Here is a 15,524-nt window from a genome sequence, read left to right on the forward strand (position 1 = left end):
TACAGGTATGTACCACTGCACTCAGCAAGGTGGTATAAAATTTTAAATGGGAGAAAGTTTTGATAGACCTGGTTGATAAAAACAGAAAAATCAGGAAAAAAAAAAAAAAGGAAAAGAAAATCAGAAAACTTGTAGCATAACAAATGATTATGCTTTCATGTATTCATGTGTTACTTTAGCTTATCTTTGAGCCAGAAGAGCTGCTCTGCTCATTGAGTTTTCCCCCTTTTTCTTCCTAAAGTTAATGAAAATGTTCTGTATTTTTCTGCTCTATTTTTCCTCACTTAAGCAGCTCTGTTTCAACATTTTCAATCTCAATCTTAATAAATGCTTTAGTGAGATTAGCCTGACTCCTGGTTAGACACTTTCTGGTTGTGAACCCTTGTGTGATAATCCTGTCCCACCAGGTGCTGTGGGGATTGGATGGGATGACTCAGAGTCTGGGCATTGTGCTCCCCAGGGAGCGGGTGTCAGATGACCCTGGGGTTCTCCCTCACCACCTGGCTTATCTCTCTCCTCTTTCCTGCAGTCGTTTGCTATCAGGCCAATCGAGATGAGCTTCGGCGTCGCATTATCCAGTGGCTGGAAGCTGAGATAATTCCAGACGGCTGGTTCTCTAAAGGCAGCAACTACAGTGAAATCCTAGACAAGTACTTTAAGGTAATCAGTGTTGTAGTCAGGACTGTTCAGGCCCAGAGAAGGGGAAGCTTCCTTCTCCCATTGCCTGCCCAGGAGGAAATATGCAGCTGCTTAGAGTTCCTGGGTGTTTTCATGTTGTCGACCATCCCACAAAGCCATGGAGTTGCCCTGTGACCCCCTGGATAAATGGGAGTCCAGCAGTCAACCTTCAGGATCAAGCACACACGTGCTGCCCCCTTGGGGCAGTTAAACCAAAGTTCTTAGAGAGTCTGTCAGTGAGAAATATGCCCAAGCTCTGTCCCCTACCCTGTAAGACACCCACAGAGCTAGCTGCTGATACTTGGTACCTTCTGATCTCACCCAGACCTGAACCACTTCAACCTTTTACCTGCCCAGATTAACATTTCTCTGTCACTGACTTCATCATCCATAGCCCTGAGTTTCCTCATCTAAGAAGAGTTAATGGACTGGCAACTCATGGGTCAGAGATTCCTCATGAACCTCGGAAGTAACATCGCCCATCAGATTTACCTGAAGCAACTGAATTCTAATTAGGGTTGGGAAAGATGCTGGTTTCAAAGGGGAAAATGAAGGAGGAAATAGTATTTGGCAATATGTTGGACTACCTGAGCTCTCTCAGAGAGCCTGAAGGTTGATAGAAAGCAGTAAAGGGCACTCTTCCAGGTGATTGACAGGAACACAGACACACATAAGAACATCACACTTAGAAGCACAGACACATACACACATGTGCAACAATAGATCAGATACACATACCACCCTCAGAAATGCACACATCACAGTGACAGGTACACACAGACACACACATTCCAGTACCCACATTCTCACAGAAGCACCAAAGCCCCCTTCACTTTATGACACAGATCTCTAGGTGGGTGCTTCACTTGCTTCCCAAGCCTGCTGTTCCTGGAGCTAATAAGCCATGACTTGGGAAAAGATTCAGATGCTCGAGGGACTACATGGCAGCTCTGAGGGCACCCAGCCCACTCAACACCAGTCTAGTCTATGGATTCTTATTTTTTAACTATTATTTTGGAGCCTACAGATGGAGAAATTTTGAGTTGAGTTAAAAGAGGTATTTGATCATTTAAGACTTCTCTTGTGTTACTGTTTTTAGATAGAAGCTTCTCTATGGCAGAGATTAAATCTCTCTGGATTCCAAGTTTTGGAGATCTCACCAAGATGAAAAAGCTTAGCTCTTCTCACTTTGTCCTCTCTCTCAGCTACTCCCACAGGACAGAACCCTTGGCAGGTGTGTTTCCTCTCCCATAGACAAACATGTCACATTGCTGAGCAGGAGAGTTGGACAGGAGCAAAAAGTAACTAAAAGAAAATGCTTTTTCCAAAGCCGAGGGAGTGGTTCCTGCAGGGCCTGTTGTGCACAGTGTCTTTGCCCTGCGATTGTAGCTGGAGCTGTGGGGCCCAGCAAGCTCCTTCCTGGGACCTTGTAACTGTTTGCAGTTGCCCTTTGGTGGCACCCTGCCTCAGGCATCTCTGACATCTGCTATTCGATTTGATTCCCAAGAATCCAGGCCACACTGCCCCTTGACACATCTCCACCTACTCACATCCCCAGCAGTAATACTCTTGCAGGCTCCCAGCTGAAAACCGCAAGGCCCCTTGAGAAAACAGCTTTTCTCTAGGGTGTTGTCCCAACTGAGTTTGACTGCTACTGCCAAACACAACGTTCCTCTTCCCAGACACACTGGCAGTGTTGGGTTATTGTTGTTGTTGTTTTTTAATGATTATCAGAGGCCTATGTGGTCTCTTCTCAGGGAGACTCCCTCCTTTACTAGGTCAATAGCTGCTTGCTGGGACAGATCTGACACCTCCCAGAGACTGAATTGCTCTCAAGTCTCACTGGTATCCCTTACATCAAAATAGTGGAAAAGCAAATATAATCAGAATTTGAATAAAGCTAAAATCTGCCTTTCACCTCAACCAGTGGTTCACTCATTGTTTCTTAGGTGAAAGAATTACAGAATGGAGAAGGGAAGACCAGCAGGAAGTGTCTTTCTTGCCCATGTCACCCATACCCTGTGACTCCAGATTGACTCCTGGAGGCCAGGGCTGAAACTAGAGCCAGGCTTCTTGTCTCCCTGGGGTCATGTACCCATTGCCCCAGCTGCTGTGAGTCAACATCTGCCTCAACCCATCTGCTCTGAATAGTCTCCAAACTTAAAACCATGAGCCCCAAGCATGAGTCTCCAAACATTCATCTTCCTGCCTTTCTACAATCCAGCAGTCCCACAGAGGGAAAGTGTTGTTGTCTCTAATATAGAGCCATGAAGTACAGGCATACAGAGGGTCTATGTCTTTGTAACTGGTTGACTGAACAGAGGCCAAGTGAATTATGTTGGATTGTGGTTCCAGATCAAGATCCCACAGGCCTTTCATGCTATTTCTGGGGCAGATACCACACCTGTGTTCCTATGGATTCCACATACTGATCTGGCCTGTGGAGGCCCATCAGGGCCCTTATTAAGACTACATACAGAATGGAATGTCCCCTCAGCCTCAAGCCTGCCTCCTGATCCCAGTGATACTGAAATGTGTATATACAGCACTGCCTTTTGAGAGCCTCTGGCCTGCAGTTGCCAGGTTCAAGGTGTCCACTGGGTCTCTCTAATAGTGAGTGTGCAGCCAATGTGGGATTCTTCCCCTCCCTATACTTATTCTCTGTCTACCCAGCACATGCAACATTCGGACTCCAGAAAGTCCTTTGCCCTTAAGAATATTCCTGGCTAAGCTTATTTAATTATGCTCCCTTAATTAATTAAGACCTCACAGGTGAACTGCAGGGAAATTTCCTCAGGGAGAACATATAGTGAATAAGAGTATCTGAGATCTGCTCCTGGAAATCAGGACAAGAGTGATAACAAGGTCTAAGCAAGGGCCTCATAGTTGTTTTATATACACCTGTCATCGCGCATGCCATGGATAGATTTATAACTTTAGATTGGAGCCCATGTGGCACATGGCAGTCATACAGTCAGTAGCTACATTTGTCCCTTCTGCCTAGAAACCTGGACAAACTTTCCTTCCAGAATTCCTTGTACCATCTGAGGAGCCACCTTGAAAGTAACATGGGATGCTGATTATTTCCCAGGGTAGCAGTATGAGGTAGCCCAGGGAAAGAATTTGAGAGTTAGGAAGGGAGTGACATTGGAACTAGTTAGAAGAGCAGCAGCATCCATTGTGGAATTTGATCAGAACCTTGAAATAGACTCCTTCATGCAGCTATGGCCTGGGCCTCTTGAGGTCTCAGTTTAACATTTTACCATGAAGGAACAATGCCTGAGCTCACCACACCCTCTCCTTGCACTCATGGGATATCATCTGGGTGGTCTGGACAGCCTGCGTGGAGTAGTCTCTGGACCTGTGCACACATCTGCAGTGGGCCCTCAGGGATTGGGGTCTTTGCACCACCCTGCTGTGGTCAGTTATAGGTATGAGTGTGAAAGTTAGACCCTGAGATCATGGCAGGGAGGCTAGAATCATACAGCAAGACAGAGTTGTGTGATTCCCAAGGGAACTTGGAGGGTCACTTGTGTTGCTGCTCCATAGCAGTGAGTTAAAAGCACTGAGGTTTCACAGCTGCTGATTTACCACGTGCGACTTCACACCCTGCGGTTGTGTGTGCATCCAGGTTTGAGAATGTGGTGTGGTGGCTGGTCTGTCCCCAAGTTGAGAATGTCTGCAGGGTAGGTAGTGTTAGGGCTGGCACAGAGCACACTCAGGCACCCCAGGCTTTGGAGGCAGCTCAGGACTTCTGGCCAGTCTGCCTTCCTGAGGAGGGTCTGGACTGAAAGGCCTCCTGGTAGCTTTTATCCAGGTCTGTCACTTGCTTCCTTCTCTGGGTATACAGTGATCCAGCCTTTATTGCCATCGCTCTTCGGGACCAGGCCAGGAAGGACTGAAAGATGTCAAGAATGACATGAACCAGAGATGGGTCAGTCCCAGGGAGGCAATGATGGGATTGGGGCTCTACAAACCTTCCTGAAAATCTCTTCATACCCTTCTAGAATTTTGATAATGGCGACTCTCGCCTGGATTCCAGTGAGTTCCTGAAATTTGTGGAGCAGGATGAAACTGCCATTAACATCACCACCTATGCAGACCAGGAGAATAACAAGCTGCTCAGGTGAGATGAAGCAGAATGCTGCCTACAAGAGGGGACTCGAGGCCCTTCCTACCTGTAAAGAGCCACCCATGCCAACATGAAGAAAAAATAGGAACTCTCTCCTGTTCTACTCTGTGAACATTATGAACTAATATATTAAGAACTAATATACTGATCAGATATGTTGATATTTGATCAAATAGTTAGTTTTAGGCCAGAACTTACAAGGAAAAAAGACTGGAATTTTAAATTATCAAGGTTGCATCAGAGCACAGTTGTTTCTGAATGATTTAGGTGATACTATATTGGTTAATTTTCTGAAGGAATTACATTGATTCAATCTAAAATAGCTTCACTGTTGATTAGACAGTCAGTGCTGTTTCACGTGATTGCTCTAATTGTTATAAATGTATATCCCTCTCCTTTTCTGGTATTATCCTAAAATAAATATTAAGAAAAATCAACATCCATGAAGCTTCTAGTGTGGTTCCAGTACATCAGTAAGAATTAAAAATAGTAAAAGCTCCTCTCTTGTGTTCAAAAGAAGTGCAAAGCCCATCTTCTAGAAGGATTCTTCCTAAAAATAGTCTATGACCTTAAGGTATAGAATCTGCAAATCCTTCATATTTTGGTAACCTGAAGTCAGATAAGGTTTTACAGTTTCAGTGTTTGAAACTTAAAACATCCCAGCAAGAGAGCTGTCTTTCCTTTTTAGGTGAGAAACCAGGTTCAGAAATGTTGAATAACTAGCTCAAGACCATTTGGGTAGTAAATTAAGTCAAAGCTTAAATCCAAGCCAGGGGTGGTATGAATGAATTGCAGTTCTATAAAACTCTTCTGAAAGATCTATTTCTAGAATGGTGATAGTGTGATTCTTGCTTGAATGCCATATTCTTTCAAATCCCATATTCTTCTCATGTCATCTGTCATCTCTTCTGTTTTGATTTTTTTGGTCCAATTGACTTGACAGTTACACCAGTGGGAAGGCAGTTGCTGGTGGAGGGTGTGCAGGTAGGGAAAACATCAATCAAAGTGGACAAAACCATTCACAAAACTTGAGTCATCTTGAGAACATTAGAACAAGTTTCAGTGATCCGGCATCCAGTTTAATAAACTGAAGGTTAGGTGCTTATAGGAGTCAGTCTGGGTGGTGCTTGAGACAGGTCAGTGTAGAAAGAAAACTGGTCAATGAACACTCCTCTCCCTGGCCTCCTGGAGGCCCTGGTTGTATGTGAGCCTGGTTCTTCGCTGTCTTGGGTGTGAGGCGGTAGCCTTGCTGATGTGTTTCTCCTGTGTTTTGTTGCAGAGGACTCTGTGTCGATGCGCTCATTGAACTGTCCGATGAAAATGCCGACTGGAAACTCAGCTTCCAAGAGTTCCTCAAATGCCTCAACCCATCTTTCAACCCTCCTGAGAAGAGTATGCCTAACATAGAAATTGAGAGGGTTTTGGAGGCATTTGGGGGGAGCCAAGATAGAGAGGGTCGGTGGAATTCTGTAGAGCTGGCTGAGAAAATCCCTTTCCACAGTTCTAGACTGGGCCCCAGCCCATCATCTCCATGGTGCTGTAAAGGTCCAAAAGGGTCTCTGTTGAGTGAGGGTATCTGCTCAGCCATGGTGCCTCTGAGGGACAGGCAGGCCTTGTCAGGGAAAAGGGCAAGGTGCAGACTACAGCAGAACCTTCACAACCAAATTATTGTCTTATTTCTGGTCCAACAGAGTGCGCCCTGGAGGATGAAAGGTATGCAGATGGAGCCGAGACCGAGGTGGATTGTAACCGCTGTGTCTGTGCCTGTGGGAACTGGGTCTGCACAGCCATGACCTGTGATGGTGAGCTGTGCCCCTGGCAGAAATAAGGAGCAGCTGGGGGCATGGGAAAGAGGACAGTGACTGGGAACAAGGAGCCCAAGCAGCGAGTAACAGACCCAAACTTGTAATGTCAGGGCTCCCAGGGGCAGCACTATAGGTGAAGTACTTGGCCCAGATGCATTAAGTTTGAAAATCACAGCTGAGCCTTCAAACAAGTGATGACTGAGACCAAGGCCACGTGTAAATGTTGATATGAGCTGGAATGATCATAATGAAAGCAAACGCCAATTTAGGACTATGTGCCAGGCATTCTTCTAAGCACTTAATCCTTGTGACACTTTAGGGAATACTATATATAAGACTGAGGTGATTGGAAGTCAAAATAACTCCTCATTTTAACTCCTAGTATTGCAAATACCTAGCAGGGGGGGGAAATGAAAATATCTGTAGACCCTCATTGAACTATAGAATTAGGTAATCTAAAAAAATTTTTTTGAAATAATGTTGAAGTAGTTGAGACATGGGCAGGGAGGGATGGGGAGATAAAGATGTCAGAAAAAATTAGGGGGACAGAGCATAGAGTAAAGGTTGTGTTAGAACCAATAGGGTCCCATCACAGTCCTGGGCTACAGTGATGGCAGAAATCAAGCCCTACCAAAGAACCGGGGACTATTCAATTTGGAGGCAAGGCAGAGAAGGGTGTTGAAGCCAGGTCTGGAATGGAATTGAATCACCTTAAGTTTGAGTAGAAAGGTCAGTTGGAACCAGACCCAAAAGTTACACCAGAGGGCGTGAACCTAAAATTATATTTTAATAAGTTAGCTGAGGCAAGAAGAAGTGGACTGGTACCTAAAATTGTATCAGGAAGATTAGGTAAAATGGTGACTGGGAGGAGGCGCCCAAGGAGCTAGGAAGAGCTTCTCCTGGACGAGGAGCTGAGGAGCACCAACAGTATAATAAACAGAGGCTCACGCTGTCCATGGGATCACTAGCCTACCACTGCCCAGGACCAAGTCCATTTTCACTGTGGGCAGGAGACCAGCCTAATTCTAGGTAGGATCAGAGATCAGGGAGAATACAGATATTAGCAATTTCTAGAAGTTGCTGGAAGTCAAGACCAAGCTGCAATAGCCAGAATACACACACAGTAGCTACTAAAGCCAGCAGAGAACATCTTAAAACAGCAGCTGGGCCTGCCTCAACCAGGAAGCACCCTTTGCTTGTCTTCCCTCAACACCTTCAGTACATAACTGCTTTCATTCTGGATTTTGAAAGTTAGTCTTCCATTTCTAAGATGCAGGAGTCAGCATGCAGCTGGTTTATAGAACCCTAGGCATCATTGTCTGGATAAGCCCCATCACGTGTATCAGATAAAATTCAAATCATCCCCTCCATCATTTGCTTATTTCCATAGGCACACAGCTCTAGACTGCTTGTTCTCCCTCCCAGGAAGGCCCAATTCAGATCTCTGTTTGGGTATAAAAATATAATTCAGGGACTGGGAGTGTAATTCCGTGGTAGGGCTTTTGCCTAGAGTGTTTGAGGCCCAGCACATGTTCACTCCCCAGCACCACAAAAACTAAAGAGCAGTCCCAATGGTAGTACCGCAGGGATCTTAGCATGTCTTGATATGGAGGCCTGGGATCTAAGAGGAAATTATAGAGGCAGTGTTCAGAGGCATTTCTGGGGTAGTGCCTGAAAGTTATTAAACTGGTATTAGGTCACAAATCCCAAAGAGAAAGCAAGCAGGGACATCAAGATGTTGTAGACCCATGAAGCTAGGGCCAAGTGAAACTGCTGGGAGGGGCAGGTCAGTGCCACTGCCTGGTGTTTCCTGATGGTAAACATTGTGATTGATACCCAGAAATTCCTGAGTCCCATCCCAAATGTACTGAATTAGAATCTGCAAAAAGAAGAGCTTGGGAACCTGTGTAGTTTTTTTTTTGTTTGTTTGTTTGTTTGTTTTGTTTTGTTTGTTCCTACACAAAATTGGGAAACATTACTAAATGTAGTGTTTATAACCCTGTCTGCACACCACAAGAGCCTCTTTAAAAAAAATACTGGTGCAAAGGCCCAACCTTACATAAATTAAATTTGAATCTCTGAAGATGAAAGCTAGGCTTTTTTTTTTTCCTTTTGTGGTGCTAGGGATCAAAAGCAAATGTGGGTCCTTGCTCGTACTAGGTAAGTGCTCTACCAATGAGCTCTCCCTCATCCAGCAATGATATATGTAAGTGTTCATCGGGGCATTTTGAGGATATGTAAGTGATTAAGAATCACTGCCCCAGAGGAATTTCCTGAGCCAGGACCCAGGTTCTCGACATAGCTTTTCTGCTAGACCAGCCCCTGGCATGATGTGCCATCAGTTGAAAGATGCTGGGAACAGAGGCCAGAGAATAGTTGGTAGATTTCTTGTTTGTAGTGTGTTACCTTGGAGATGTCAGTTGTATGAGACCCTGCATGGCTTCATACTCAAGAGAAATGTGAGCAATCTACTCTCCCTCCATAGGTTAAATGGTCGATGAGAACCCATAAGGTGGATCTTAGTGAATTCCTCACAGGCTTACCACAGCTGCCAATGTCTGAGCTTTGATTCTTTTTGCAGGAAAGAATCAGAAGGGGACCCAGACCCAGACAGAGGAGGAGGTGACCAGATATGTCCAGGAGCTCCAAAAGCACCAGGTGAGTGGTGGCCACTGTGTTGGTTCAGGTATTGCTGCTGCCTCCAGGCCCTTCTACCACTTAGTCACTGCCCACTGCCCCAGGAGACCAAGGAGACACACTTTGTTCAATACAGTAGATCCTGCATGATATCATTTCACATGCATTATCAAACTGGGATACAGTTTTTGATGAAGTCCTCTAAGAGCCCAGCAAGATCCAACAGATGTAAGTTACAACTTGGTGAGTGACTATGTAAGTAAGAATTGCTATTAGCAAGTGAGCATGATCTGAAGCAGTATTAGTGTTTCCTATCATGGCGTGCCCAGACCCAGTTTGAAAACTGCTCTTGGAGAGCAGGCTCCATAACTTGCTCATCGTTGTGCCCTTACATCTGGCACTGGGCCTGGTATGCAGTAGACACTCAGTGAGAAATGAGTGGATTCATACCTCAATAGAAAGGATCTAAGTTCAATACCATATGGTCAGAGAAGAACCTGTGATTGACAAAAATTCTCCTTCCTGAAGATTCAAAAGGTAGTAAATCAGAGGGGCACTGGGTTCAATTCTCAGGACTACATAAATAAATAAAATAAAGGTATTGTGTCCACCTACAATTAAAAATTTAGAAAAAAAATATTTTTTTAAAAAAAGAATGCATCTGTCAATAACAGCTGTATAAAGTCTTGAGACCCAGATAAATGCCAGTGATTTTTTTAATATTTCCCTGATGATTATTTTCTCTTACATCTCAAAGGAAACAGCTGAAAAGACCAAGAAGGTGAGCACTAAAGAGATCTAAGAAGAGGGACTTAGACACAGTGTCTGGAACCCAGCACCTTCTCTTCCACTCCAGCGCTGAGTCCAGTATACGCAAGTGTCTGCTACAATCGCCAAATCACCAGTATTTGCTTATATAGCAATGAATTTTATTTTGTTTATTTGTTTTGCAATAAAGGAAGTGGGGGTGGCTGGCTAGTAGGGGAAGGGCCATAGCCTTCATTTCTAGGAGTACTTCCAGAGAAACTGTGCTCTGGGGCTAGAGGCAAGTAAAGAAACTGCATCAGGGCGGGGAGGGAGCAGACCCAGATCTGAAGCCTTTCTGAGTCCACCACAGCTGTGTGCAGACTGCAGGGAGAGACACGCAGTGCCAGAGAAGACTGAGCAGGCCGTCCCTGCAGGAGGACAGTGGAGAGGAACTCATTCTGCTTTCAGCCCATGCTGTTGCTACTGTCAGCATGACAGACCTCCAGCATCTCTGCTTCTCCATTGCCTTTAGATACACAACCACCCTGTTAGTTACCTGTGTCCCGCAGGCTTGGATGGAGTTTCTGGGAGGGTATGCCCAAATGATGCAGATACTTGTATACTTCAAGCCCCGTAGAGACTTAACCAAAATTTTTAAATACTTTTTACCAAAGGTGCTATATCTCTGTCAAACACTTTTTTTTTTTTGGCAAGTTGACTTCATTCTTCAATTATTATCATTATATTATTGTTGTTGTTTTATAATATTTTATTTTCTTGACTAGATATTAAGCTTTTGTAATTATTTTCCAGTACTACCATTTCAGAGGTGGAAGGAGTTTGGGATTCTTCCTGGTACAGGAACTTCTGTAACCCAGACCCCCCAACCCCACCACATACTAGAGTAGATATACCCTACAGTGTCAGCACCTCTGGCTTCTAGCAGATCAGCTGTGTACCACAAAGGGCAGAAGTTTCCTCAGACAGAAGCCAGGGGATGAAGCGTCTTCATATAAAGCTTTCAAGATCCAAAAAGTTAATTTGTTTTCATTTATTCTGAGAAGTTCAGGCAAATCACTGTTTGAAAGGCTAGAGGCTTACAGTGCCTCCAACATGCTCATTGATCTACCATTAGCTAGCACAGTGATATGGCCCCAATCTCCTGTTACTGGGCCTCAGTTTCCTCAGTGAGCTGATAAGAATGCATTAACCTTTTGATCTGACAGATTTTGTGGTTCTGGTAATTAGTCCAGAGCCAGGTAGGTTCCTGTGATTTTCCTTCTTATGATAAACCTTATCAACAAGAAGAGTCAGATAGCCAAAAATAAGATGTCCAAGTTTGACCTCAGCCTGAATGACCCTTGCCAGCCCTCCATGGGAAAGTGTGCCCAGGAGGAGAGTGCAAGAGAGAGAACCACCCCTCTGTCTTCGGCTGTGCATGGCACGGGCAATCTCTTGTTGGAGTCAGAAAGAGCTTTCCCTTTAGAGAAGAGAACAAAAGAAAGTTTGACATTTGAGGGGGTGAAAAACAGAGACGGAATTTTCAAACTGAACCTTGGGGAGAAGTCAGTTGTTCACAGTCAGTCCTGTGTCTGTGGCCTTGGATTATTATACCCGCTCATTACCCTGTTTTAGATGTGTTTGTCATAACAAGGTCAAACATTTGAAGAATTCATTTGCAAAAATTAAATTCCATATTATGTAGTTTGTATGCACAGGCAATTGTGAGAAAGTCTGCCAGAATTCCTTCTAAGTAGTTTTCCTTGTTCTCTTTGAAAGGGGAAAATTCCACTTCACTTCTAATTCTGCAAAAAAATTCTTTCATGTACCATCCCATTTAAAAAATACTTTGAACCTCCCCACCCCCTTGTGCAGTCTGAAATGCAGCTCCCTGTCCAAGTGCCTTGGAAAACTCACAGCAGCATGCCTTAATTAAAAGAAGTTTTGCCAGTTCTTGGACACAGTGAGAGAGGGCAGGAGTCCTAGTTGGTTTAAAGCAAGAAGCCACAGTGTCTGTTCACTGGTCACATTTAGAACAATGATTACCATCCAAGACTCTACCCAACCCTGCAACATTGAATTCCCAAGAGCAAATCCACATTCCTCTTGAGTTCTGCTGCTCTGTGTAAATAGGGCAGCTGTTGTCTGCACCATGAGATCACATGATCTGAGGACCATTCATGGAAAAGCTGCTAAATAGCCTAGTTTGGGGAGTCTCACATAGAGCTTTGCATGGAACGAACATGCAGGATCAAATCAGGTTCAGTTCTTTCAGCCCTCTGAAAGCATTTAAGGCATAGCTGCAAGCTTTTTGGGCTTTCTGTGTGTGTGTGGTTTTATAAGCAGTGTCTGCTAAGATCCAGTGTCCATGGAAACCTTCCCACATGCTGTGACTCTGGACTATCACTGTTTTGGGAAAGCAGGGCTCTTCCACCAGCTAACAAGCCCATGTGAACCAGTCTGAATGTCTTTCCTTTAGCCTATGATTTAAATAGTCAAACTTCAGGAAACAATTAACAGGTTTGTTGCCTGTGTGTTTGTGAAAATGTATTTGTATTTAGTATGCTTCCATATTGCATTTAACTTGTTTTTGTAACTCCTGATTTTTTTTTGGTTACTATTGATAAATAAAACAAATAAAATAATAGTTTTATTGGTTTCCTTCCCTTCAGTCAAGGCCAAATAAAATTGTGCAAACAAACAATAACCACTTTCCTCATAAAAGTAAACTTGAGTTTCAGGAACCTTTTTTAAAAAAGGTACTAAAGAGTCTTTCCTAAAGGCATCTTGGGTGTTTAGTGAAATAAGCCATACTCGAAAATCAAGGGTCAAATATTTTCTATTATGTAGAAGCTAGAGAGAAAAAAGGAATTAAAAGGGGGATCTCAGAAAAAGAGGGGGGAAATCAGTAGAATAGAAGCGTAGGACCAAGGGTAAGGGCAAAGGGGGAAGAAAGAGAAAAAATTGGGGAATGAAGTTGACCAAATTATGCTGTGTGCATATATGAATATATCACAATTTATTCCAATTTTATATATAACTATGATGTGCCAATTAAATAAATAAATTGAGAAAAGACATTTTGGGAATGCAGCTGGGAGGGAAAGTTTACTTGGGCTAGTAGGATGGTGGATGTGGATAGAGAGTGATGAGAAGTCAGGGAGTGACTTGGTCCATTCAGACTGCTGTAACAAAATAGCTTAGACTGGATAATATGTAAACAATTCATTGTTCAGTCTGGAGGCTGATAAGTCTAAAGGCATAGCAGTTTAGGTGTCTGATGATAGCTTGTTCTCTGCTTTAGACAGGACCTTCTTGTTGCACATGGCAGAAGAGGTGAGCAAGCTCTTTTGAGCAAACTATTCAGCCCCTTTTTATAAGGGCATTAATCCCATTCCTGATGGTGGAGCTCCTATGACCTAATCAGTTCCCAAAGATCCCGTCTCCTAATGCTATTGTATTGGGCATTAGTTTGCCACCTGTGAAAGTTGGTGGTGGGGACACAAACATTCAGAACATGGCAGGAAACATTCCTATATTGGGAAGAGATTAAACTAAAAGGCCCTAGTGAGTCTTCTGAGACTGGATGGCATCTAATGAGGCTGACTACAGATAAAACTGTATGAGAAACCAAGAAAACTTGGGAAGGTGAAACAAGGAATCGTTGCTGGAAACAGGTTGCAATACCTTAATGACTTCCTTTATGCATACTCCCTTTGGGATCAATATTTCCAAGTGGACCAAATGCTGGTTGATTAAATCATAAGTGGTTAAGACTTCTTTCTGCTCCTCCTTCAAGACACATGAGCAATACTTGCTTTCCAACTTCCCATTTTCATAACTATGATGCACTCCCCAGAACCACTAATTCTATCTTTCTAAAAGAACACATTTGATAAGTTTTAAAGTTTCTTAATATCACTTATATCTGCTTCCCTAAAATTATAGCCAGGTAACCTTAATTGGATTTAGGAATTGTTCAAATGAGTGGGTGCCACCATGCCTGGTCATAATCATGTTAAATCCTGGCTGTCTTCGCCCAACCTCCCATCAGGCTCTGAAACATTTTTCCTACTGTTACAGCATATGTATGTTGAGAAAGTAAAAAATTATTAAAATAGAACAACATACTTCAGAAGATAAGTTTCCTAAAATTAAAATTTAATATTATGAATTAGACAAGAATAAATAATATATAAGCATAAATTACTTTGATTAGCGTTAGTTTTTTGAGTAGCTGTATCAAGTTCTATAAGTCCTCCAATTATTTCTAAAATGAGGGGGAGGGGAGAGAAAAATAGAATATGAATGAGTGGATAAGATGTAAGCAGATGCTCTCAGTCCTGAAGCACATCTAACATGGATGTGGGATATGAAGACATTCATGGGCTACTGCTGCTGGGCTGGGGATTGTTTAATGGCATGGGATAGGAAGAAAATGTTGCCGTGTAGTCTTCCTGTCAATTAGATGGAATTTTTTTTTCTAATTATTTAATATGTTATACTTGAAAAAGTAGTATGCACACCTAGAAATAAAAAATCCCAAGTTGTATTGAAGAAAATATAACAAAATCATCTTCTTAGGGGACATATACATTCATAAATATACTTATAATTGCCAGTTGTCCTTCAAAGAGGTTGTATCAATAGACAGTTCCACCAAAAGGACATACATTAAGTGTTTCTATTTCCCTACATTTTTTGCAAACATTTTTTTTTTTTGGCCACTAATAGAAGAAAAATGAAATTCCTCGTTGCTTTATTTTTAATTGGTTGATTATATTATTTATTTTGTAAGATTGAGCATCCTTCCATTAATTATCTCATTTCCTTTGATCTGTTTGTTGTTAGCCTTTATTTTATTGATTTATGATTCATGTCAGTAGCCTTTTGTTATAAGTGTGGCAATTATTTTCCCCCTTTTGAATTTATTTATAGTATTCTTTGTCTTGTTGAAAGCTTCACTATTTATATAAACTAATTCATCCATCTTTTCCTCTCTAGCTTTAAGACAAAAAAACTTTAAACTCTGTGCCATTATTGAAGCCTAAGGACAGAAAACAGCCAGAGCAGAACTTTGAAGTCCTCAAAAAGAACAGAAAATGTCCACTCACGGGGATAAGAGTGGCGTGATGTAGTCATTGCCAGCGTTAGGGAGTGCATAAACTAAATCTACCATTACAACCCAGGGAATATTCCACAACAGAGTATTCCAACTGGAATAAGCACAGTACAGAGGTGGATCCAAACTGAACTATAATTATTCTATTATCTATTAAGGGTGATTTCTATTTCTACAGTAAAGGCAAAATGGAGACTGAAATCAACACCATTTATGTTCATTTAGCAAATTATTTTGTGTCTCTACTATTTTCCAGGTGTTTTATTTCTTTTTTAATTTTTTTTTAGTTGTAGATAGACACAATACCTTTATTTTATTTATTTATTTTTATGTGGTGCTGAGGATCAAACCCAGTGCCTCACGTGTGCTAGGCAATCTCTGTACTACTGAGCCACAACCCCAG

The 15,524-nt window shown here is 42.7% G+C and overlaps 1 protein-coding gene across 1 annotated transcript in view; it reads left to right on the forward strand.

Moving 5' to 3' along the window:
* Fstl1 (follistatin like 1) overlaps positions 1–12,646 on the forward strand; it is a 51,149-nt gene extending 38,503 nt beyond the window's left edge. The window contains exons 6-11 of the mRNA XM_015486894.2: positions 530–660; positions 4,686–4,804; positions 6,090–6,202; positions 6,502–6,612; positions 9,197–9,273; positions 10,010–12,646. Of these exons, the coding sequence (XP_015342380.1) occupies positions 530–660; positions 4,686–4,804; positions 6,090–6,202; positions 6,502–6,612; positions 9,197–9,273; positions 10,010–10,054 (596 nt within the window). The 3' untranslated portion in view covers positions 10,055–12,646. The remainder of the gene's footprint in view (positions 1–529; positions 661–4,685; positions 4,805–6,089; positions 6,203–6,501; positions 6,613–9,196; positions 9,274–10,009) is intronic.
* The last annotated feature ends 2,878 nt before the right edge of the window (positions 12,647–15,524 follow it).

This window comes from Marmota marmota, unplaced genomic scaffold (assembly GCF_001458135.2).
Source record: "Marmota marmota marmota unplaced genomic scaffold, marMar, whole genome shotgun sequence".
NCBI lineage: Eukaryota > Metazoa > Chordata > Mammalia > Rodentia > Sciuridae > Marmota > Marmota marmota.